This window comes from Dipteris shenzhenensis, chromosome 17, assembly GCF_047967505.1.
Source record: "Dipteris shenzhenensis isolate YYH24624 ecotype China chromosome 17, Dip_SZ_1.0, whole genome shotgun sequence".
Lineage (NCBI taxonomy): Eukaryota > Viridiplantae > Streptophyta > Polypodiopsida > Gleicheniales > Dipteridaceae > Dipteris > Dipteris shenzhenensis.
The window spans coordinates 22,234,277-22,261,224 of record NC_141612.1 but is presented as its reverse complement, the minus strand read 5'-3'; the positions used below and the strand labels follow the sequence as shown (position 1 = coordinate 22,261,224).

The 26,948-nt window shown below is 43.3% G+C and overlaps 1 protein-coding gene across 1 annotated transcript in view; it reads right to left on the bottom strand.

Annotated features, from left to right (window-relative positions):
• Nucleotides 1-2,101: 2,101 nt before the first annotated feature.
• EMB3129 (GTP-binding family protein) overlaps nt 2,102-26,948 on the bottom strand; it is a 59,997-nt gene continuing 35,150 nt past the window's right edge. The window contains exons 7-10 of the mRNA XM_087388339.1: nt 18,714-18,829; nt 7,695-7,888; nt 2,468-2,525; nt 2,102-2,348 (exon numbers count right to left, since the gene is read on the bottom strand). Of these exons, the coding sequence (XP_087244465.1) occupies nt 2,216-2,348; nt 2,468-2,525; nt 7,695-7,888; nt 18,714-18,829 (501 nt within the window). The 3' untranslated portion in view covers nt 2,102-2,215. The remainder of the gene's footprint in view (nt 2,349-2,467; nt 2,526-7,694; nt 7,889-18,713; nt 18,830-26,948) is intronic.

The window sequence follows — 26,948 nt, the reverse complement described above, 5'->3', positions numbered from 1 at the left end:
CCTCGAAAATAACTAATCACCTCGTCCATCTAATGTATGAGGAAAGGCCGTCTCTTATGGCATGTCAAGGGTCAAGAGATTCGATGTGCCTCAAGCATCATAATGTGTCCCAGAGCCCGGTCCCATGTGAGGTGGGATCTCATCTTGCGACACTCATCATCAAATTATGAATTCTAGGCATCTTCCCAACTGGGGGACGACGAGCTGCGGATAGGGTCGTAGGGAAAGTTCTGGTGGCGACATCCTAATCCAATATGTCCGAGATATGGGCGAGGTCTGCATCATCCCCAATGGAGGTCGGCATCTCACGAGACAAGTGGCTCATATAGACCCCATCTAGGCATGGTCAAAGTTTATCTGAACGCAGGTACAGGCCAACAAGTCTCATCATGTGGCTGGTGTGGTGGTTGATACACTGAATGCCAGATAGGTACATGTAGGTGACGCAAAGGCTGCGGAGCCCATCAGGTAATCCACAGTGCTCGTCCCCCTCCATGTGGGAAACAAAGAAATGCTACAAACAAGCTTCCATAGACTAAAAAAGAATCGAATAAGGTAAGGCATGGAGGTGATGTAAACCTCCAAACATGACAAAAAAGCAACTTGAGCATCCTTAAGCAACTCAATCTCTCAAGTCAAAAAGGCCATGCTAAGCTGGGTCTACTTGTCAATATGCTAGATCATTATGCTTTAGCTTCCTCCAATACCATTGTAGTTTATTAATATGTATATTTATAATGCAAGCATTTTGAGGTCGCGTACTTGTTTTGATAAGTGGTCTTTCCTACTATATTTCTTTCATTAATCAATAGAACTCCAACTTTTTCTTTCAAACTCAGTTAACAAGAAAAGGTATACCCTTACATTATCCTTGGCATACCTTTCAAAGAGGGCTAACATGGTTGCTCACTTGAATTTTTTCATCAAGAAAAGGTATACCCTTACATTAACCTTGGCATACGTTTCAAAGAGGGGTAACATGGTTGCTCACTTGAATTTTTCATCGTGCAACCAAGATTTACAAATGACATAATAGAAAGCTAGTGACTCGGTGCCCATGTCATGCACAAGCTCAAGGAGAGAAACAACCAATTAATGAAGCTTGTAACTTGAACCTTCACAAGTACCTGCAAAATGAGAGGCAACTAGAGGATGGAAAAGGAAAGAGAAATTGGCAAGAAGGGATGGAGGAGGGGAAGAGAACTACCTCAACAACTCCAACTGTTACGAAAGCAAGGTGACTATGCTCAATGGTTACTCTGTTCGAAAATTCCTTCCACCCAAATTGTTAACCTTCAGAGGCTATAGCTACATCATCTAAAATATATGCTCAAACATTGACATGCATTTTACAACCACAACGTAGCAAGACTCCTTTGTACACAACAGAAAACATCATTTTTACCAACATGGATTAGTTGGCTATGCCACATCCATCAAAAACTGATATATGGTGATACTTTTAATGTAACCAAAAGTTCTCCAAAAAGTGATGCATTTTCTCATCATCAAATGCATCAGATGCCTTAACAACAACTTGGCAGGGGCACCATAGCAAATATTTGAATCCCTTTGCAAATTCAAGTACCCTTTGCAGACATTTTGCCTCTTTAGAAATAACAAAAAAATGTAGGAAAGTACTTCCTTCATATAGGTGCGTTATTAACCCAAAGAAGTGTTCTGTCAAAAGAAAGTAAAGGATCACACCATGCAGAACATGAAACAAGTTAAATGAAGTCATATATTAATACAAATAAATGTCTGGTATGAGGGTTCAATTTGTTGCGTAAGTCCTCTCTAAATTACAATTACATACGTAAGTTAAAATTAGATATTCCCCACTTCCTATCCACTTGAAGTTCCTTACACATTACAATACAAGGGGGGAAAGGAAGACTGTGATCCATGTACAGAAGAAATTATGATTATTTTTGCAATAAAAACAAATTATGCAAAACGCAAATCAGAGCTTTCTTACAAGCATTCAACTGATGATTGCTGAAGCAAACCCTAGATACTCTCGCATTGTCTACAAAATCGAACATCAGGGCAATTTAATGGCTTATATCTTATATATTGTAAATAAATAACAATATAATCTTACAAGGCATATTGTAAATAAATAACAATATAATCTTACAAGGCTCCATCTTCATCACAGACCAAAGAAAATCCGCGACTTATGCAGAGCTTTTGTGCATGTTTTATATGTACATCATGATGTTAAACGAGGTGGTCTCTCAAGGCCTATCCAGCCAAGTTTTCCTGTGCGAAAATCTTGTAAAACTCGATGAGCTGCTTGATTTGCATCCCCAGCAAAGAGTTTTTGAGCCAGCTCCTCCAAAAAGCTACATGCAGTGAAGAACTAGTCAGATTTACATTATGAAACTGATACAAACAATCAATCATCACCTGCATAAAGTCAACAAGTACTGTCAGCTAACAAGTTGCACAAGCAGAAACTTACACTTCCCCGGACATCTCTTCAGCATCTATTTTATACCGATTTTGAAGTACTTGGAGTCCTGCATCCAAAATATCCATGTTAAATATTAAAACAAATGTCTGCAATTTAAGTTCCAAGATGTTCAAATGGTAATGCTTCCAAACATCCTAAAAGGAATCTAGAAAGGTTTATGAATACAAAGCGTGTATCGTGAATACAATGCACACTCTGCCTGTAAGTTTGTAACTCTCTGATATAAACCCATGGGCAGATAACATCCTGTGGGATATCTAAAGCTCGGAGTTGTGCAATGAGGCGGAGCCATGGCGCCCACTTAGAGGCTCCACCCTTGAACTCATTGTATCTCGTTTGTTCGGTCTCATAGATCCTTGGGTCTTTTGAAGACTTTAATATAAACTCTCTCTCTCTCTCTCTCTCTCTCTCTCTCTCTCTCACACACACACACACACACACACACACTTTTTTTGGTGAAATCTTTGATTGATTATATTATATGAGTAGCAACCTCAAAAAAAGGTGCTACAATTACATCAACTGAAAATTTCAGTATATGCCAAAAAGACCTCATGATCTATGCAACGGGTCTGCAAGCAATCAAAGAAAGATTGCTGCAGAGAACGCCTAAAAAAGCCAAACAGAGAGAAAGTAGGATCACCAAAGACTTTACAATTCCTATATGTCCATAAAGTCCATAGTGCCCAATAGCGAACCCAAACGAAGAAAAGATGAAACTCCAGTCTGGTTGGATGAAACCCAAATAGCCAAAAGAACTTCCCAAACGGAATAGATGGGAAGCTCGCTCGCAGGTGCTGTCGAAGCAGATCAAAAAACTCACAAGAGCACGGACAATGCCAAAACAAGTGAGGCACAGTCTGCGAAGAAACAGAACATCTATGGCAAAGTGCAGGAGCAATGTGTCGATGAGCTAAAAGCTGTCCAGATGGAAACACTCCCAAAAGAACTCGCCAAAAGAAAACCTGTTGCCGAAGCGGTACTTTATAGGCCCAAAGTTGCTGTAATCTTTTCCTCCACCACTTGGCTGGGTGATGCATTCGCCAAACAGAATCACCTCTCTTTGAAACCCAAGGTTGAGGCAAAAGGATTTTATACAATGCCTCAAAGGACGAGAAGAGGACCCTGGAGAAGTCAAAGTCCAATCTTCCAGTCGGTCCTGGAGTTCCAAAGGAGGAATCGGAACAAAAGGCGAAAGCATAGAAGTAATGTGTCGCCACAAAGGACGATAATGAGAGCCCAATCCATATGTAGTGGCTGCTAGAGAAAAGGGGAGCACAGTACCAGCATCATCTATAACATCAGCAACCGAGGTGATGCCTTTAAACGAGACAAAGTAGGAACATCGAGGTTCCTGTAAAGCCAAGGGAGGCTGAAAGACTTTCGACCAATGAATGCTTTCAGCTCTCAAAGAATTCCCAAGCAAAGATTGCCATCCATTCCATTCCAGATGAGAAAGAACATGCTTCCAGTCAAGAAGCGAGCGGGAGACAAAAGGGCATCCAGGCAAAGTGCCATCAGTGCACCCAAAAAAGAAATCCCAATGATCGAGTTGCCAATGACCAAACGCAGAAATACTGATACGAGTGACCAAAGTCCTAATCATAAGAGCCCAAGGCTGATCACCTTGCAGAAATTGCAGCAACATTTTTCCCCTGTGGGCAAGAATATGCACATGAATATCCGTGATGTTCAACCCACCATGCGTCTTGGGAGAACAAATGTGATGCATCGAAAGCAGCCTGAGACTCCTTCTGCCATGCTTGGATCGCCAGAAGAGTTCCATAAAGACAGACATGAAAGATGTAAGATCTGCCTTAGTGAACATAATCAATGGTAAGTAAAATTGAATATATGCCACAAGGATGGACTGCACTATTCGAAGACGAACGTGCAAAGGCCAGGTTGCCAGTTTCCAATACTCAAGCTTTTTCCGAAGCTTAGCCAAAACCCAATCAGTTTGTTGTCGGTGAGTGAGTTTCCACCCCAAAGGGTAACCAAAATGATGAAAAAACTGAGTGGGTGGAATGATATCCCCGGGCCATAATAGACTATGCCAGTATTTAGAATGCAAAGGGAGCAACTTAGACTTATGAATATTAACATGAAAACCAGCTGCCAAACCATAAACAGAGAGGGCCTGCATCAAGGCACCAAGATCATGGGGCGTATTCTTCGGGGTAAAGAAAGAATCATAAGCATAAGCTTGAGCAACCATGCTACGATTAGCATCCAATTCCAAGCCATGAAGTGATCCTGTAGCCACAAGATGATCAGGATGAGCAGCAATGGCATACAGTAAAGGGCATCCCTGGCAGACTGAACAACGAAGAGTCCACTCATCAGAGATATCCCCAGAAATAATGCAAGCCGCATTGCTATCTCTGTAAAGCCAGTAAATAACCTGCTGCATTTTTTGTCCAAACCCCAAAGCTCGCATAGTTTGCGAGATGAAATCCCATTGAACTGTGTCAAAGGCTTTTGCAATATCTACCTGCAAGAGTAGAACATCCTACTGCATGTATTTGGCATATTCAATCCCAATATAAGCATTGGCAATGTTATCTGTGATATGGCGACGTGGAACAAAGCCATATTGGGAGGGATGCAACCCATCATGCAAATAACCTTTAATCCGATCAACCACCATTTTGGCGATGATCTTGTAAATGACTGGCATGAGCGTGATTGGCCTCCAATCACCAAGTGAATCACATAGCTGCTTTTTTGGAATCAGCTTGAGAAGACCCTTTTTCCATGACACAGGCATCTGCTGATTTTGCCATGCTGTATTTACCATTTGCAGCAAGGTGAATTTAAGAAGATCCCTGAATGCAAGAAAAAATTCAACAGTGAGACCATCCCATCCTGGAGATTTCCATCTGCCACAAGATCTTAGTGCATCAGATACAAAATTGGATGAATATGTTGCAAAAGAAGCTGACATGCAGACACGACCCGAGGAGAAAGAGTATCCAGATGCCCAAAATGAGTGGAGAAGTGTTGCACACATAAATCAGCAAGCTCTGAACGAGATGTTGACCAAGAACCATCACGCATCCGGATCCGACAGATATTGGCAGCTTGTCTTTTGTAGTGTAAACTCTTACCAAATTGCTTGGAAGAGCAATTGTCTGGATCGAGTTTCCCATTTAGCAAGCTTTCTGCAATCATTAGATTGAAGAGAGAATTGAGCCTAACATAAGAGCATGCTTTCCTCTGAAGACAAAGGGCGAAGATGAGCAAGCTCAATCAAACTCTGACATGTAAATTTGGCATGTGCTACAATCTCCCTTGTGGCTTGCATATAGGATTTGCCATAATCTCGAATAACTGCTTGCATCTGAGCAACAAAAGCCTGCCAGGCATAATCCAAACCAATGCGTATCTAACGAGAGAGAGGCTGAATAGCATCAGAGACCAAGGCTTTAAAGTCAGCATGCTCCAGATAACTGTTATTAATCAGCAAAAGCCTTCGGCAAGGCAATCTATCAGTGGGAAATTCATGTAAGGAAAGCCTCAACCAAAGAGGAGCATGATCCGAATGTGTGAAAGCATGATCAACCCAGATTTGACCAGTAAAGGCATCACAATGCTGTGGATCAATTTGATACTATCTGTCCAAGCGTGCCCGATAAGAAGATTGAGCATTATGCTGAAAGGTATAACCCGGAAGCATGGGCTGTAATTCCTTCCGAAGATCAACCAGGCGCAACTGAAGCAAAAAATCAGACCATGCCCGTGTTTCAGAAGCCAACATATGAGTGTGGCCTGAGGTGTTGTCACCCGATTGAGGGGCATTATTAAAGTCACCACAAATGAAGACATGTTGTCGCCATGGATAAGTATGCATGGCAGCCCAGATCAAAGCTCTATCACGACAAGACTAGGAGCATAAACCGATGCAAATTCAAAAATTTTCCCTTGAACAAGGCATTGAACAATAATCCATCTACCATGGCGATCATTGAGAGCCACAACAAGTTGAAGGTCGTGCTTTACCAAAAAAGCCACACGTGCTTTACCAAAAAAGCCACACCAAAAAAGGAGTGCTCTCCAGCATAGAAGATATCATAACCAACAAAATGGCCTATTTGACCAGCATACATATGCTGATTATGCTCTTGTAAAGCAATTATATCAGGCTACAATTGCCTGATATACATCCAAACCAATTTCCATTTGCGACCATCACACATTCCCTGCATATTGAGAGTAACACACTTCAGATGATCAAGCATATTTACAGTTATGGGACAAGTATGTATAGCAACTAACGGGCTGTCTACGTCTGTATTTCCACCTCAATGTTCGGGCCTCTGCCCTGGGATGAAGCATCAGCCTGAGGAGAGAACAAAAGTGCAACAACTTCTTCCTCCGGAAACAAGGTCCGATTTGCAGTCACAACAGCCCAGGTCAAGCCAACACCAGAGTTTTCAGCAGGTGTTTTCCCATGAGAGGATGCAAAGGTCGCCTGGGGGAGATCAATTTGCGAGGAGTTTGCCATCCATCAGTCAAAAATTTTTTCCCCTTTCACTGAGGTGGAGAGGACAAAGGCACGGGAAAACAAGCATTACCATGTGAGACAACTGGGGCTTTGCCTTTGTCTTGAACAAAGAAAAACTGTTTGAAACCTTTGTTTTTTACCACAAAAGAGGCATTTGCATTGTTATTCAAAGGCTGAACCATTTCAACTTGCACCAGCTAGCATAGAATCTCTCTCTTTCTCTCTCTCCCCACCACACAGACCGAATCCACACACACTCTCTCTCTCTCTCTCTCTCTCTCTCTCTCTCACACACACACACACACACAAGCGCACATGCACACAGCGGGGCAATGCAAAGTATTCCCATGAGTGCATATGTTCATAAAACGCATGTAAACATGTAAATATGTACTCAAACTTGTATTTTGGGCGTGCGGCGTGCATGTGCTTTATACACACGTACATATATATTAAGCCACTTATCCACATCCAGAATATAAACATGTAAAATCCTTTCATTCACAAGTAGCTTTTAAGTACATTTTTCCTCATTTTCTTTTAGAAATTTTTGCTTAAATACATGGTTTCTGCAACTTTGCCTGCCGTCCGTCCAAACCTTTTAAAAGGAAATAAGCGATCTCATATTAAAAGAAATCCGTGATTTCTGTAATCTTCTCTTTTGTCCCTCCAAATTTAAAAGAGAGAAATGAAATTGAGCATATATACCTGAACTCAAACCTGCAGCTGGCATTCGCTTCAACATCTCTATAAAAATTGCAGCAACACCAGCAATTGCATAGGAGGACTCTCCGATATCATTACAAATTGCAAGACGCGTTGCAGCAGCCTGATCTTGAATGCTCATGGGCAAAACTCCAGGGGCATCAAGCAGTTCCAAATCTTCTCCAATCCGTGCCCATCTGTACTTTTTGATGTCAATATTCTTCTTAGCTTTGTATACCAAACTTATGCCCATATGAAAAACCCAATGCCTAGATTCCACTTCCTTGCATCAAATCTTCTAATTTGTTTCGACTCATTGACCATTGGGTACTATGCTGACAGACTCTCTCTCTCTCTCTCTCTCTCTCTCTCTCTCTCTCTCTCTTTGAGGAGCTGAAACAAAATCCCAAAAGGTTCTTTCAGAAATTGCATGGCAACAAACCTCAAGAGAGGAAAGCACAATTGGTAGACATGATACAGTTTGTCGAAAGCCTTTACGAAAGAGATGGAAAAGAGAAAATCAAACACAAGTATAGTATTAGAGCAACAAATGCAATTATATATGAGGACATAGGTAAAGGCTAGAAAAAGCTAGCTAATGGGAAGGCTCTAGACACACGAGGGCTAGTTGCGGAAATGTGGACCTGGGGAGGCGAGAAGACGATGAAAACGCTTACCAGGCTTATAAATATGGCTCTAGACGAAGGGTTTCCTTCAGAATGGCAGCTTAGTAGGATTGGACTGATCCATAAAGGGGGAGATAGCAAGATGGCTGATCCTATCCTTGAACAAAAAATCAGCAAATGGGTGGAGGAACAAGGACTTGAAGCACCAAGCAGGGTTTCTTCCCAAACACTTGACAGTTTGATCATCTAGTTGCAATAAGGGCTACAACAGAAGGAGCCAAAGATAAGAAAGAGGTAGTCTACTCTTGCTTTGTAGATTTCAAGAAAGCCTTCGACACATTCCATGTAAGAAGTTGTGGGAAAGATTGGAAAAACTTCCAAGTCCCTCTAGAACTCAGAGAGGCCACATACCGACACTATGAGAGAGTTTTATCAGAGTTAGCACAGCCGCTAGTAGAGGATCATGCTCCAAAGGAAAAGCTGTCACAAGCAGTGACATTGGGGTGCAGCAAGGCTGCCCCCTCTCACCAACACTTTTTGGCCTCGTTATCGATGATTTAAAAGAGTGGATGAGAATACATAGCAAGGAGGGTGCACAGATTGCAGGCTATGCTTTCGTAGTGCTTATCTACGCAGATGATGTGGTATTCTTCACAAAGAGCAAGACCTTGCAAGCACATTTGGATGCACTGCCTGCAAACACTCGCGAATGCAGGTCAATATAGATAAGACGAAAGTAATCGTGATTGGGACACGTCTAAACAGGCGAATGTCACATTCGAAGAAGAGCCCCTAGGAACAGCCAACACATATAAATATCTAGGATTGGATTTCAAGGACAACTACAAATCGAATACGTGTGTGGAGAGGAGAATACTAGGAGGATTGATAGTGTTATATAGCTTCCAAAACAAATGCAGAAAGGCACATCTATGGAATTGGGAAATGAGAAATTTCTATACACTATGCTTGTGCAGAAAGTCATCCTTTACGAATGTCCAGCTTGAGCACCTGGACTCTCTAGGATCCACTGGAAAAGAATAGAAACTTTGCATAAACGTTTCCTAATAGGGGAGCTTGGGGTTAAAGCACAGACACCCTACCCCAATCTGGCTGAAACCTCTAGAAGGAGAAGCATTATGTCAATTTATGGCTTACCTCAACAAAGCAATGGTAGGATACCATGCACGGCAATGGAAGCTACGCTAGTCAAGGGATTGCACAGAGAGGGGATGAAATGGCTGGAACCATGGGGTATAGCAGCAGCTGATGTTCCAGAAGATGCAAATAAAATTAGGGAGATAGTGGTGCAGAAAATGCTACAGAAATTATGGCAAAACTTGGGGACAAAAATGCAATTCTAAAGCTGGACATTAACCCAATGGACAGCTGTGGCATGCAGAAATACCTCAGGGAAATGTTCAAAAGGCATCTAATTTGCAAAAACAGGACCAGTTCACATAATCTAGAGGTGGAGAGGGGTAGGTGGACAAGACCTAGGATCCAAAGCACCTACAAAATCTGTCCTACGGGGAGGTGGAAAATGAGCAGCATGTACTGCTTGAGATGCTGAGCATACAAGAAGGCTATGGGAACAACAGAAATAGTATAAAAATCTACTAGAGCAGCCAGCAAAAAAGCTAGGAAGCTACTCAAAAGAGGTTTTGGAACAACGCAACAAGGTACTAGGGCTAGCACACTAGCGGCTAGCCCAACAATTACTTATCACGTAGCAAATTTGTAATATTTTCTTTCACTGGATGTAAGCGATCACTATTGGTTAATAGTGATCGCCAGTCCCATAGATCCCAAAGGGTCTCAAAGCAGACTTTAATACATCATATCAAGCTCATCTAGCTGCACTGCACAAGCACGCATCCCTACGAGAGGCAGGCTTTCGAGCAGATCAAAGTACACTGGACAACATCTTTGCATTGTGGCTGTCATTGAGGAGGCCCAAGCATGGAAGCAGATGGTTTATTGTTGCTTTGTGGATTTCCACAAAGCCTTCGATACTGTACTAGGAGCTCGACTTTATACGCCCACTCGATCTTCGGTACAATCAGGACATTATTTGGGCACGAGCGGATATCAAGTAGATTCAAGACTTCGATGGGTAGACAGAGAAGAACATGAGCACGATTGGAGTCAAACAAGGTTGTCAGTTATCACCGACCTTGTTTTGCATATACATCGACGAGCTCAATTCCTTCATCATCACTCTAGGAGGCGCAATTTCTTTGTTAGCTAGCTCCTTGATCCCATTTCTACTATACACAGATGACATGGCCCTACTCTCCTCCTCAGCTGAGGGTCTCCAATGACATTTAGATGCACTTGAGTCTTTATGCGATACATATGACTTGAAGGTCAACTTGGATAAAACCAAGGTTATGATTTTCAACACATCTCAAGCAGCCGCACACAAAGAGTAGCTACCTACGACGAAGCTCCATTAGAGATTGTTCCATCCTACACATACTTGGATGTCCTCTTTCCAAGTTCGATTTTCACAATGAGACCAACTATGCAGGCCCGTTTGAGCAGGGGACATGTGGCACTCGCCATACTCGAGTGTCAGTGCTTTCCACTCACATTTTCAAGATCCTAGAAGCAAGTCTCTTCTTTTTGACTCATTGGTCCGCCCAGCACAGATGTATGGTAGTCCCTTTTGGGAGGCAAACTCATCAGAGACAGATTGGTCCCGCATAGAGAGACTTCATGTTCTACTTCTCGCTTGCATGATTCGCAATAAGCCATCGGTCCCACATCAGATCATACTTGCAGAGTTTGGAGGCACTCCTCTATAACTTGACAGGTGGTCACTTATCTCCATAGGGTTAGGGACTTTGGTACCACAACAGCTGGACGATGCAGACTGCCATGACTAGCCCTAACTTCATCTATGGCATTGGAGGCGGAAGGGGATCAGAGGAGCTGGGTCTCTCGCGCCACCAACCCTCGCCGATATCAGACGAGCTCCTCTTGTCTCTCCTTAGTCGTCCAGTCGAGTTGGTCCCACTGACAACATACACAAGTAAGTCAATTGATAAATGACCAAAAGGTTCCCCTTGGTGTTTGCTCCCCCTTTGTGGGTTTCTGTCGCAGCAATAGCTACGAAGTACTACTTTTATTTATCGTCACAGGCATCAGCCTTGGGTAGAGGAGCCCATTTTTAGTGGTCCCACCCTTAGGTTCTCCCTCTCTCCCTCCCTCCCTCCCTCTCTCTCTCTCTCTCTCTCTCTCTCTCTCTCTCTCCCCCTCCTTGGTTGGCACTGGGTGGGCTACCAGCGAAGCTCAGCTTTTATAGAGATCATCGTTTGACATTCCCGATGTTGGCTTTATTGAACCCCCAAGATATGCTCGGATTCAGATGAATTGGCACTCCCGAAATGTCCTGGACTTTTTTGCTACCTTAAGGAAATGTGACCTTCTATTACTCGAGAAGGTAAGCTAAGGAAAAATACATGGATTGAAAAAACATAAGTGTTCTCACAAGAGAGATTGCTGAACCATTATTGAGTACATAAAGACAAATGAGGACGACTTACTGTTATAAGATCATCAACCAAGGCACCATCCGTGATTATAAGCTCATCCCTTTTCTTGAAGGATGTCCCCAACTTGATAATTGTGATCGTGAAAGTTGCAAGAGGAAGCTGGTTATTCTTACCCTTGTTGATTTGAGTCCTTACAAGTCTCCTTATGCTTTGCAATGCTAATTTTTGGAAGGAAATATGGCTCTACAATGAAAGGGGCAATCCTTTTGCTTGAAGGAGGTCCCTAGATTGATAATTGTGACCGTCGAAGTTGCAAGAGGAAGTTGGTTATCCTCACCCTTGTTGATAAATTCCTTACAAGTCTCCTTAATATCTTTGTAATGCTATTATCCAAAAGGAAATATGGCTCTACAACAAAAGGGGGATCCTTTGACTCCTAGTGGAGGGATCAAACGTGGGAGTGTAGTCAGTTGTGCCTCCATTGTCCCTCACATTCTTGACACATATGGAGAAGTTGATTATACGGCTTCTATCCCCAACATTCAAGATCTTAATATACTCTATGTAGAACACCTCATCTATGTGAGGTGTAATGCATCCAATGCCCTTTCTATCAACTAGGTCAACCTTCAATGCTTTTGGGTACATCACATTTTGTAGCATGAAGGTCCCATATTTGTTTAGCACCCTACCCTCAAATACTTCATTTTGGATTGAGAGATCTATGTCTTGCACACAAAGAGGTGGGATGGGGGGCTTCTCATCACATTTCCAATTTTTAGGTGATCTGGGGGGCGCTAAAGGCAAGGGTTCTATTTGTGGAGTAGAAATTGAATTTCACCTCAAACATTCAAGGACTTTGCTTTCCTATCTTTTACACTTCCACTCTCATACAATGACCTCTTAGTGGATTGCCTATAACTCAGGGATCCTTTCAGATGAGGGGGAGAAGATGAAGCAAACAAGGATGCAACACCATGAATTAGGGAAGGGCTTGTACAAATGCTTCAAACAAGGGAGGAATCATTCGAGAAAAAGGTTTCTTCTTTTGGTTCAATCAGTTTCTGATCTGCTATCCAAAGCAATCAACTATTTTAGGATTTAATCATCAAACACATTCTAAGAAAGGGCATTCGCATTCACTTTTACTATCTAATTGAAATTTAATTTGCAAAGGCCATTATACAACTAAACTTTGTATTAGTAGCGTAACTCTTCAGCAATTTCAAGAACAAAAATCAGTTTAGAAAAACATGCCAGTATGTTACTGTCCACCACTGACAAAATTTAAAGTACATGTAGAAAATGTCCACTCATTAACAACAATATTCAATTATTAGAACAATGCTAGCACTGCAAGTTACAAATTGTCATCAATTGAATTTTAAAGTTAAAATGTGCCACTTATGCCAATATGAAGCTATCCACTGACTCTTTAACATCAGAATGCTGATGGAAGAGGTATAAATGAAAGATCATCCTTTTACTTTCAAATGTATACAACAAACGGTAAATATGAGTTCAACAAAATAGTATTAACATACCATGACACTGTTGCACCACAAGAATGTCTATTTACCTCTGCATATGCAGTCTATAGAGACATGATATGTTCGGATGAGTTTCCATACATGCTATCAAAACATATTGTTTAAATGAAACTGCATACTTTAGAAAAAACCATACACAACATATCTATTTCATCATATCTCCAAAATCAACTATACATATTGAAAAGAGTCAAGAGATCAAACAATTGCTGGCAGACTAGCAAGGGTGCTTAAAAACCACAAAATAGAGTGCTTGGAAGCATTGTTTGCCCATTGCTTGATAGGAGGTACAACACACATCTATTAGAATAGGGCAGAACAACCATACCAAATAGAAACAAGGGAACCCAGATACGCTTGTATCATTTTCTCAAGAGAAAACATTACATGAAACCCACAAAATAGCAATTGAACATCACATAAATTCAAAGATGAATTCTTTGATGTTCTACTTAAGATATGCCATGGAGTAGTGGCTCCCTTTGAGGTTGTCACAATGTTCTCAAAAATAATATTCATCAAATTTTGATATGTAAGTGCATTGAAAAGTTCTAAAAGACATACAAAAGTATTTTCATTTAGAGGGTGACTATTCAAGAAATTGGGAATCCTCATTAAGTTCTTTTGATGGAGTGCTTGATCTACTTCCATTATTTTTCAATTATCCAAATACTAGAGCTACAAAGTTAGAATTCAAGCCAATAGTTGGTTCCAAAAAAAATTTGAGTGCGTTTTCTTCATGGAGTCTAACAATTACACAACAACTATGTAGGCACAATTACAACATCATTCATTGGTTTGAGTCCCATTAACTTTTGAGGCTTCCAACCTTTGAACTACATATGACACATCTTTGCTACTAGCGTGCCCTTAGCATGTCTTCCCTTAATAGTTTTCTCCAATCCTTCTCTTATAACAATAGGCTAATCAATGCATCAAGCTTGATATCTATGCCATTGGCAGTCACTCTATTTTAAAGCTATCAAAGAATGGGGGCATGCTCTCGAGTATCCATTCAACAAACTTCAAGTCATCCATTCCAAAGCCATTCTCATTAAATTTGTACCTTAATCTTGTTTATGATGATCTAAGCTTTCATAATTGTGCCTTCAAATTGAGACATGTGATTGATGTCTTGCCCTACTAAATGGATGCTAATGTAGTCCATACAGCAAATGCTTTTGCAAATGTATCACTTAGGCAAACACTATATTCTTGAGATAAGAAATAAAGGTGTTAACAAGTTTGGCATTCATCTCATCATAGGTATCTTTCTTTGATTTTGTGGCACATGTGCTACAGTAGGCACCTTTGTTTCAACTAGTGCCCATAGCTTTTGTCCCACAAAGAGATTCTTTATCTAGCACTCATAGATATCGAAGTTCTTGCCATCACACATTAAATGGTTTAGCACTCAAATTTATACCACAAAGGTCATCTTGGTGATGACTGACACATTTGGATTTACAAAATCCAAGCATATATGCCAAATGCATTGATAATTGCAATGTACAAATTTCACGATCTTGAAAGCATTTGCTCAAATCTAGCATTTGAGCAATGCATCATGTAGATGGAGATGAGCTCTTTAAAAAGGAGTTCTACAATTGGAGTTATGAGCAAGAAGTCATGCTCTCCCAAAAATTTGCTTCCAAAATGCCAATTTGCCTCTTATGATACCACCCCTTGATTTGTCCAATATACAAATTTTGAAAAAACTGCAAAAGATTTTCCTAAAAGTAAATGGGTACCTCAAGGTGCCAAATCAAGAATTTTACCCTCTCAATTTCAAACTTGCCTGGGCAAGTCTAAAAATTAAGGGCTTAAGTTTTGGATTTTCCCTAAAATCTATAATTTGACTTGCTTAATTTCAAAACAACTTGGGTGAATTTAGAAATTGACTGTCTAGAGGCACCCATATGGTGTATAAGGAGGAGTACACAAGACAATAATGGCCCTAGAACCTAGAAAATGGCACATTGAAAAAGGAGGGTGGAGTTTGCTTGATTGCCCTATATTTAAAAATGGGGTTCTCTTGTTTTGTCATCACTTCACATGTTCATCACATCACCTTCATTTCTTTCTCCTTTTCCTTTGTGATCCACTACCTTCAACTCTTTCTCCTTCTCCTTTGTGATCCATTGCCTTCGACTAATTGTAGTTGTCCATTAGGTGCCACTTCTCTTGCTCAACTTTGTCTTCTTTGATGGCTTTGCAATCTTGGTTCAAGCTTCTTCTCAATGCAATGTGGGCTCGCTCTAGGTCTCTAATGCAAGCTTTCTCTACAATTCTCTACTAATCTTCTTTGAAGTTTCGCCTAAGTTTTTCATAGGCTCACTTTTCCTTACAAGATTCTCTACTCACCAAGTCTTTTTAACCCTTCAAGAGGTCTTCTACGAGCTTCTTTCTTATCCCTATAGGTGTTTGCCACATCTCTTGCAATTGCTTATCATTAGCTATTGGAAATTTCTCTATACATCACTTGTTGTATGAGAGTGGAGTGCGCTAAGGGAGTACCCAGAGTGTGCCTTATGTGATCTATAGGAGATCGAGTCAAAAGAGCATTTTATCTTCAAATGCCCTCTATATTACAAGATCCGAGGCCGCACTATCGTCTCTTCCGGACTACTCTCCCACTTCCTTTCCTATTTGGATTAGAGATGCTTAGCTGCCTTCATTCACAAGGCAGTTTGTTTGTATCAGGATTCTCACAGTCTCATAGACCCATCGGTCTTCCGAAGACTTTAATAAACTCTCTCTCTCTCTCTCTCTCCGGGCATACTTATAATTTTGGAAACTTGGGAGTATGAGGGGAATAAATCCCCACAAAATTCAAGGATTCTCAAAAACATTAATATGGAACACATAGGAGGACGAGGATTTGGTGGACTAGCATGCTACATCTGATTGACATGGGAAAAAGCAGCAAAAGTTGTAAAAGAAGACCCACATAAACAAAATATGTGGGTCAAAATAATGGCAAGGAAAGAAAATATCAAATTGGCAGCTTGCTATTTTGGCCCCCCACAATCTCCTATCTACAAAAATAATAGCCACATATCCCGAGAGGACCCCTTCATGCATTCAGGGAAGGATATAGACATATTCTCTAAAGATAGTGCAATTATTCTTGCATGAAATTTTAATGCACGAACAATGCAAGGCATCGTAACAATGGAGGGGAAAGACCCCATATGCATGAAGGAAGTGGAAGAGAACAATGAAGAAAGAAGAGGATGGAAAAGGACATCAAAGGATGACAAAGAAATCACCCATATGGGAAGACAACTCCTCACACTATGTGGATAGTTTGGGCTGCAATTTGCAAATCAGTAATGGCACATCAAACTTCCAGAACACGGAGGGCAACACATGCAAGACAGATCCAAGATCAAGCGTAATTGACTATGTGATCACAAACCCGCATGCAAAACACATGATTGAATTTATCAAACTTGGGGAAGAGTATCCTGAGTCTGACCACAGGGCAATGTCCATAGGCATAATGGGGACAAATAATGCTCTAATAAAAATTATTACACATCCCAGGTTCAGAATGGATTACAGAAAGGCACATATACACGGAAGGGAGATAGAGCCAGCAATGGCACATTGGACAGAGGCCATCTACATGTCAAGATATGAGCAAGTACAAAATAGATATGCTGCTGGCAACAGCCCAAAAGTGCTTCACTAAAAGCAAGGGGAGGAGTGCGAGAATGCCATGTAATCATTGGTATACCAGGATTTTTAGATGCAAATAGAGCTTGTAAAACAACAGACATAGCAGAGAAAGAAGGCAAAGCACGCACATACAAACATATAGTAAGGAATATGAAAAGAATATTTCTCAAGAGAAAGCAGCTTGAGAGCTTTGAGGAGCTGAAACAAAATCCCAGGAAGTTCTTTCAAAAATTGCATGGAAACAAACATAAGAGAGGAAAGCATAATGGGAACAAATGATATGGTTTGTCAAAAGCCTTAAAAGAGAGATGGGGAAGAGAAAATCAAACACAGTTACACTATCAAAGCATCAAAAGCAATTAATAACTGAGGACGACGTGAGTAAAGGCCTGAAAAAGCTATCTAATGGGAATGCTCCAGACACGTGAGGGCTAGTAGCAGAAATGTTGACATGGGGAGGTAAGAAGACAGAGAATGCTTACTGGGCTTATGAATATGGCTCTAAAAGAAGGGTTCCCCCAAAATGGCAGCTCAGTAGGATTGTACCAATCCATACATAAGGGAGCTGATAGCAATATGGCAAAGAATTATCGAACAATTATGGTGAGGAACTTAAGGGCAAAGCTATATGGCACTATCCTTGAGCAAAAAAATCAGCAAATGGGCAGAGGAGCAAGGGGTCAAAGCACAATCCCAAGCAGGTTTTTGCCCTAAACACTTGATGGTTGATCGCTTAGTGGCCATTAGAGCTGCAGCAAAAGGAGCCAAACATAAGAAAGAGGTTGTCTATTGTTGCTTTGTTGATTTCAAAAAAGTCTTCAATACAGTTCCACGTAGCAAATTATGGGAAAAGCTAGAAAACTTCAAGTCCCTCTAGAACTCATAGAAGCAACATATCAACTCCATGAGAGAGTTTTAGCAGAGCTAGCACAACCGCTGGTAGATGGATCATGCTCTAACGGGGAAGCTGTCAAAAGTAGTGATATAGGGGTGAAGCAAGGATGTCCCCCTCTCACCAACACTTTTGGTCTCTTTATTGATTATTTGGAAGAGTGGATGAGAATACACAGCAGGGAGGGTGTGCAAATTGCAAGATATGCTTTGCTAATGCTTATCTATGCAGGGGATACAAGTCAATATAGATAAAACAAAAATAATGGTGATTGGGACACATAATAAACAGGTGGATGTCACCTTCGAAGGAGAGCCCCTGGAGATAGGGAACACACACAAATATCTAGGGCTGGATTTCACGGACAACTACAAATGGAATGCATGTGGAGAGGAGGATACTAGGAGGATTGAAAGTGTTATATAGCTTCCAAGAACACTTTCGACACAAGACCTGGTCCACTTCCTAGAAAACCTACAGGCATCTTTGCCACATCAAAGCTCAAGCCAACCAACAGTCCATAAATGAGAGAGGCAAGGAGGCTGGAAAGCAAGGAATTGGGGAGGTTAGCGCTCGGAAGAGTCTGAAGGCCCCATATTTTTCACATGCTCAAATCAATTCTCTCTCTTTTATCTAGTGTATATGTTATGAACTAATATTCTGAATATTATGCCCATTTACAAACACTTAATGTTAGAGAAAACCAATGTCAAAGAAAACCAAGGTTAACGACACTCAATTGAGTGAGAAGAAGGAGAAATTGAAAGTACTTCAGCTCGCGAGTTACTCCTGGTCTTGGGGCTGCTTCACACTTTCTGCGCTTGAGCAACCTGTTTATAAGTGACGACTTCCCAACATTGGGATATCCAACTACAACAGCTCGGACCTGCCAAAAGAAAGGGCATGTGAGCTCACTAGCATGCATTCAACAACTTGACTTCATCTTTTGAAAAGCCAGACCACTCAAAAAGAGTTTCTCCACGGGCACTACACATAATCTGTTTTATGCGTACCGATCAGTACAACATAGCAAAAGCATAAGAGGAACCAAAAAGCTCTAGACAGAAACATCCAACATGTGATGACAAAGGAGAGCAAAACTAGTCAAGCAGAAAAGGAGTAGACAAATGATTCAGAGACGTTCATAATTCATTGATTGTTTCCATCATCCATATCAACAACAACACGGTCTATAAAACCCAAAATAAAACAGGATTCAGATCAGTAGCCTTCCGAAAATCCTCGTGGGAGAAACGCCGTCTGGTAGTGCAAGTCAGTGAACAAGGCAACCTCACCAAAAGCTGTCCCACATGAAAAATAAGTGGTGCATGATTATTCCACACCCTTGCTTCTATCCATTGGCACGAAAATCACACATCCATATGATGCATCTAGTTGTTTTCTTATTGCTTGCCAATGTCAGCAAGAAGATTTTTCAAACTTTGGCTCCTTGTATTCTAGTTTGTGTAGTGCTTGTGTACACAAAGACAAAAGGCTAATGAAAATGACAAGTGATGAAGAAGCATAGACGCCATTAGTTTCAATATCAGTACACAGCTAAAGAACTCTAAAGGGAGTAATATTACTCCTTTAAAGCTCATAGTAGAATCTTAAAACGACTTCTTGGCCCAAGCTTATGCTTCAAAAGGATGCACAACTTGGGTGACTTGTGTAGTACTAGAAAACCTACCAAGAGCAGCAAAATCAAGCTTCCCTATCAATGGTCTAGGACGGCTTGGACCAGGAAGCCCAAAAGCAAGCTGCAAGGAAGGTTGGAAAATCCAACAAACAATAGATGCCATAGTCAAGGAGAATGCATCATGGATTAATATAGTAAAGAACCATGAGCCTATGAAGAAAAAGAGACATTCCACCACACAACCTCTGTATATGTTGGCATCATTGAAATCCACCAAACAACTAATGTAAGTGAAACTCTGGCAGCTGGGGAAATGGTAAGCATAAGCCCAACACAGTAGCAGCACTGCTGCATACCTCTGCCTTCTCCCTACTAACCCCCACCCTCACTTTTCTGCCCCTCTGTTCCTGCTCACACCCTTTCCTCTCCTCTACCAGCCCACTTTGGCTTGATTTCAGCACGTTTTTGGGCCGTATTCTGCTGCTTCCTTCTCACGAGGAGCTCTTGCCCCCTTCCACTCTGTCTACCCTTGGCCTTGCAAACCCCTTGCCCATCTTGACGGTTTTCTGGCAGCTAGATAAGGGCATTTGATGCCCTTTTTAGAGCTGCTTCCAGCACCCTATTTTTGCCAATTCTAGGGGATTCCCCTCAATGTGCAAACAGCTTTCGCAATGCACAAGGCTCAACATCCGCAAGTCGGCAACTTTTTACCCTCTCTCTTTTCTTTTTCTCTCTCCCCAGACCCCCCAATTCCTTTTCCTTTCCCTGGTCTTTCACTTGCTAGCAGGCATTTGTTTTGTTTGACAACAAGGTAGGGATTCAGAAGGTGACCTTTTGGTCTGTCCAAGAGGGGCTCACACAGCAGCATCCTCGACACCCTCAGCCATCCGAGTCTCCCTCTGGAGTCTTCCCAAAGGACAAATAATAGGTGCATAAAGCTATTCGCTCCCGTTAGGATCAAGTAGTGGTGCTGGCCTTACTCCCACACGATGATGAGTTCGCGATTGGGTAAGGGTGGGTGAGTTTAGTCCTGGAAGGTGACTGTTATCCTCAAGCTGAGATACCAAATGCGCAAAGCATTCCCGGATTTCATCAACGAGGATGCTAATGCCTGAAGAGGGAAGGAATGTTAAGCTAAGCTGAGGTAACATGACGACCTGTGCATTTTCCCTTTAGAGGACCGACTATTGTAAATATCAGCATTGTGCTTTATGTATATGGTCAAAGGGACCCAACGCCAACGTCATCGATGAGGGTGAATGGCACAAACTAGAGGTATCTAAGGTCAGGGGCCTAGGTACACCGAACTGTGCAATATAACTAGGGGCTCAGTTCAGCCTTATGTGATCGTAAGAGTGACCACATCCAAGATGTCACCATCTACAGGTAGGGGGTTTTTCCACACTACGTTTAGGCCCTGGTAAAGCAAGGCCTAGCTTATCTTGGACATCATTAAGTTTTCTTCCCTTGGTACCACGGTTTCACAATGGATGATATGGAGATGACGCAATGCTTGCTGGGGCCCCCCAAGGATTAAAGATCCATTTTGTCTTCTATCAGGACCTATTTCGGCATAGTATATGAGACACCAACCCCAATAGGTTAGGTACTCTCAAACAATGGAGTCTCGAAGGTGCAGTTGATTGTAGACAAACCCAAATACCCTACCACAAGACGTACTCCTACTGACCCTAGTGGGAAGTGTCTTCAGACAACGGGTCTAGGTTTCAAGTCTACCAAGGCCATGCCTACATTGCACAACAGAGGGGCCACTTGGCTAGCGCGTGCCCACGCTAGGTGAGCGCCATCCCTCCTCTCACCCAAGGGCCCCACAAACCAATTGTAGGAGGGCAAGGGGGAAGGACCCGCCCCCCATCCTATGAGAACCACGGCCGCCTCAATTGAAAACCCCTCGGATCACCCCTTTAGAGGGGGTTTGGACTAGAGTGGAGGGCAAGAAAGTCAGCAACCGTGCATCTTGAAACTAGAGGAGACTAGCCCACATGCGGAAGCGGGCAAGTCTCAACTAGAGGGCTCTTCTTCGAGATGCCACACCCCAAGCGACCAGTTTTCCTAGAGATGGACTGCTTCGATCTTCCACCAAAGGTGTGCCTTGAGACACTAGGGCACGTCCCACCAACACAAGTGCAGGTCCTACCCTTTCAATCATCCCCCTTGCCACCGCCCCAAACCACCCCCCATCCCCCCTGGCCTGGTCTCCACCTTCCTTGCTCCTATCTCGTCAACTATTCCGGATCCCCCCTCCCTTCGCCATCAGCAAACTAGCCCACCTCTCCACCCTTAATCCTCTTCATCAGCCTCAACTCCTCTCCCGCCGTCTATGATCATCCTTGTCCCCCATCGTCCTTCTAGGCCTCACCACTCCCCGCCCCCCCACCTCTTGAGCCCACCTCGCAAGCTCAGGTTCCTTCAACATCCCCCTCCCTCTCCTGCCCAAGCTTCTTCGAGCTTGTGTCGACCAAATCCAAGCCCAGTGCCCTCCCCAGACTCGGTCCCACTACTTAAGCTTACACGATAGCCACTCCCATGTGAGTTCTCGCACCTAGGGCCTCGAAACTACAAAGAGATACGGGAGGATTACACTATGGCTGTCCTGGAGATCTTAGTACTGATCTTGCAGCCCGTAAAGGGGGCGATCGTTGGAGCAGTGGGGAGCTCCGCCCGAATATTCTAGGGTTTCAACTTTATGGTCACAGGAGATGAGTAGTGGACTCTAGTTGTCTTTGACCTCAAGTCAAGGTCCGGATGGTGGAGATGATGGACAGGTCCGGAATTGTGGTAGCCATGGTCATAGCGCCACCTTTTAGGTTACTTTCTTCGGTGAGAAATGTGGTTGTAACTACATGATCCATTTAGAGAAGAGCAAGGAGCTCAGCTGGGTGTCGCATTGGCCATTGAACCAGTGTGCAAATACATAGGGAATCTCAACCTCTTTCCTACTATCTTAGGACTTCAAGGTGGGCTTGGAGCGAGTGATACCCCTTGCGCGGCGCTGCAAGGATCTGGACTACTTCCCATCTAAACCCCCCCAGCAAAGTCCACTAACTCAAAAGTGGCCACACAAGCTTCCAGCCATCAGAAGGCCTTGTTTGCCAACCCCCCCATCATCTCCATTAGTTGGACATAGTGAGTTGGAACGTGTACGGTTTTCACGATCGGTAACATCAATAACCGCAACACTTGATTTTATGGCAGGAGTTGCAAAGAGCCCTTGTTGCGTGGTCAATGGACAGCCTCATGCTCCCAAAACACATGTTCTCAACTAAGGCACGTTCTTACAGAAAGAGGCTCGAACATGTGGTCCCTAACAATTAAGCGTAGCGAGGGATTTGCAACTCAGTGGGTGGTCCCCCCGATCTTGTCCTCTTTGAACTACAAGTTGTTCAAGTCTCCTCCAACAAACAAAAAATCTCTGTCACTTGCCATGTGGGACAAGTGTATGGGGCCTTGGACCACCTCAACCCCTTCCCTCCTCTATAAAAGAAGCCGCCCTCCAGCCCACTCATCATCGGCTCTAGAGTTGGGGATTCCAGCTCTTGCCCTGCTGCAACCCTGTTGCCTTGTTTTCCTCCTCTCCAAGCCTTGCTGAGGCTTCCCCATGAGCTGCTGCTGCAGATTCGCCAGTTTTGGGGAAGTTCCTGCCACCCACCTGCACTGCTACAGCCCTTCAACAACCAGCCAACCAAGACCCAAATCGTGATTCAGTTTGGAGGGTTTACTGCTGCTGCTGCTGCTGCTGCTGCTGCTGCCACTGCCATTTGCTGCTGCAGGTTGCATCTAGATCAACCCTATATGTGATCCCCCTCTTTCATGACAGGCCAGCCCTCAGGATTGCGAGCTAATTAGAGTCCATTTCTGCCCTGCTCAATTGCTACAACGACCCCTTTTGCTCAAGCCATCAGTTTCTTGTGACAGGGATCTACTGTGACCATAAAACTCTGGCCTGACAAAGGTTTACAACAAATGCTTCACTATGGTACAACTTGCCCTGCAGACTCTACTACAGATCACTTCTGCAACAAAACTCCCTCAGACTAGCCCTCGACTGAATGTGACTACCCAATAAATTGCACAGTTGTCCTATTCACAAAACTCTAAGCCCTTGTTGGGCAAGGGTATTGAAAAAGAGTACCATTTCGTTTTGTCAACCTAGGCCCTAGTTGGGTAAGGCTGATGATTCAGTTCACTGTAAAGCAAAACAGTAATACAAGGTGCTGCCCATGTGGCAGCCATATCACACTTTGGTTCACCCCCCCCCGCTCTCCTCATATGGGGCCTTACAAATGGGGAGGGGGAGGTGACCACACCATTTCCAACACCCGGGGTCTCACCGACATATCTTGGCCCGATGCCAACCCGTCGATGAAGATACTGCAGTAGCTCCCATGTCATAGCCCTTTGGAACGTTTCGGTGTCGATGTCGCTTCTTGGCTTTTCATCCAGTGGCTCCTGCTCCACTAGGTCCGGAGCACACCACCCTGGTACACAGGTCCATCTTTAGCAACACCAGATGGCACCACCTCCTTCAGTCACGTACCCGCCTTCGAACTCGTGCAATCCAGGTACCAACATCCTCCAACTGTCCCCCTCATTATGGGTGAACAAACCGGAGTCTTCCAGGCACCATGCTCTCAGGGTCTGTTTCAACCCATCCTCCATCAGGCAAGTTCTACAAATCAAATCCCAAGCATACCTCCAAATTACCTGGGCCATCAGCATACACATGTAGTCATGTGATGCCCCCTCTAAGTCAGCATCCATCTGGCTCTGGTCAAAGAATCCACCTCTGTGTCAGCAATACCAGCCAAGCATCTAGATGGCTCTAGGCTCTCAATGCTGTCCTTCACCAAAGGTTTTTGACTCCTCATCTAACCATCTCTCAATGGTCAGACATCCTTACCGTAACAGCGGGGTCTGTATACTTTAACTCAGCAACACCAAGAGATGTCACCAAGAAAAGCTCTTTTGTGACCACCACATTAGCTTTTGACACCTCTAACTCTAAGCTGGCCCCCTTCTTCTTCTGATCAGCCTTCTTTCTGCAATCCTTTGCAAAATGTCCTTGCTCATTACAATCAAAGCACTTCTTTTCTTTGTTCCTCTTCTTCTTGTTTTCTTCATCTAAAGAGTATGCTCCATCATCAAACTTGTCTTTCTTGGACTTGCCTTCGCCGGGCTTACCCTTACCCTTGCCTTTGCTCTTGTCCTGAGCTATAAGAGCTTTATCATCGGGCATCGTATTTCCTCTCTTGAGCTTCTTGCTGCAAAAGCAATGGTACCAGCTCCTCAAACATTACTAGAGCTGCCTCTTCCCTACAATCATCGTAGTCACGAAACTTCCATAGCAATATAAAGTTGACCTTTTATTTGGCCAGTGATCAAAGAGTTCTTCCTTCATTTTACTATGGTCAAAGAGTTTTTCTATTTGGACAAGACATTGACTCCGATTAATGAGGCTTGACTTCGGTCAAGGAGGCTTGGCTTCCGCCACGGAAGGTTGACTCTAGTCAACCAAGATATTCTGACCCAGTTGGAGAGATTTGATTATAATTAAGGAGCCTTGACTATTGGTCAAAGCCCATAGTTATGGTCAACCAGAGAATTAATGTGTGCATTATTTTGCATGGTGGGGACGCCCATAGAGACTAGGCCTAGTCCAAGGTCTTATTTTGCATGCAAGAGCTAGCAATTGATGGGTGCCATGGTTGTGTGCTACATTTCATTGTTGCAAAGGGTAAATTGCCCTATTTTTTAAGGGGCTAAGGCTACCTACAAGGAGGAGCTCACCTTAGTATATTACCATGGGCTTGGAAGGCTCCAAAAGTTGCCATACCATGCATGTAACTAGAAAGAAGTTAGAATCCTGACAAGTGGCAGTTGTTCATTTGGGAGAGTTGAGTCTATATTCTCTCTCTCTCTCTCTCTCTCTCTCTCTCTCTCTCTCTCTCTCTCTCTCTCTCTCTCTCGGGTTTGACGATGAGTGCAGAGAGATGAGAACCCACCTCACACGTGAGTGAGCGTTCGGACATTTGACTTCACCAGAGGCACAACGGATCTCACGTCGAGTGACATGGTGTAAGAAGAGGGCTTTCCTCATACACAGGATGGATGAGGTGATCGGATCCTTTGGCGGAGGAGATCCTACTACGGGATGGGGGCTCTTGTCGAAGGGGAACTCGCCCATCCCCATCACAGATCAACAGTTTGGCATACATATGCATGCTCTCTCTATGATGTCACGGGTCAGACACCACTTGATATGTCCTCTATGCCCAGACCCACTACGTGTCACTTGTTTACTGCACAGAATATACAGGCTGCCCTTCTTCGGCTTCATAACCAGAGATCACCAGATCATGAGGGAATACGCACTGAGCACTTTACGCGTGGACAGGAGGTCTTGACCCCAGTCCTAGCACAGTTGTTCAACCATGCCGTATGCCATGGCTTCCCGCTTACCTCCAACACCACCACCATATTACCGATACACAAGGTAGGTGATCCCATGGACACTGGGAACTACCGCACTCTTATGATTGGTCACACTCTATGTCACGATCTGTGACGTATTCCTTTCTTTTTCTAGACTTATGGATGGTTTAATGAATGGACACTTGTGGAAGGGTATGACCTTTCGACGGGACACTTGCCCTTTCGACGGGACACTTCCTAATGAGGCATAACCCTTCACAAGAGACATTCTAATGAAGAGACATTCCTATTGTAATGTACCCTCTCATCAAGGGTCACACCCTTCACAAGGGGTACACACCTCTTCATGCACATACCCTTTGGAGTACACACCTTTTCATGTGTGACTCTTCACTCTCTATATAAGAGAGGCCAAATTGTATGGATGACACAATCACATCCACCCTACAGACATTCAAGCAATACAGTTATTCCTTTGCTCTCTGCTATCTCAGTCTCTTTTCTGTTCCTTAGCACAGTTCTAAATATAGTAAATCTAGGATTTCTTACAGTGGTATCAGAGCAAAACTCGCTCCTGCCTGTAGGAAATGCCCCCCACCTTCTAGCGCTGATCTGATACACTTTTGCCGCTAGAAGGATATCCGTGCACATAGTGCATGGAAGAGATGGAGAGGATGAGCATAAAATTTTTAAACGCCTAAAGTCATCCTGGCCTCTCCATCTCCCTCACATCACAAGTTGATGTGAATGGACACGACCAAAATCGTGTCCTTTAAGGTGCTTGGGCTGTCCCAAAACCAAGGGACGCGCCTTTTCCACCATGGGACACACCTTTTGGTGACGAGTCTCGACTCCTCACTCATGGGACATACCCCATCGTGGGCAAAGGGACATACCTATTCATGCAGGGTCG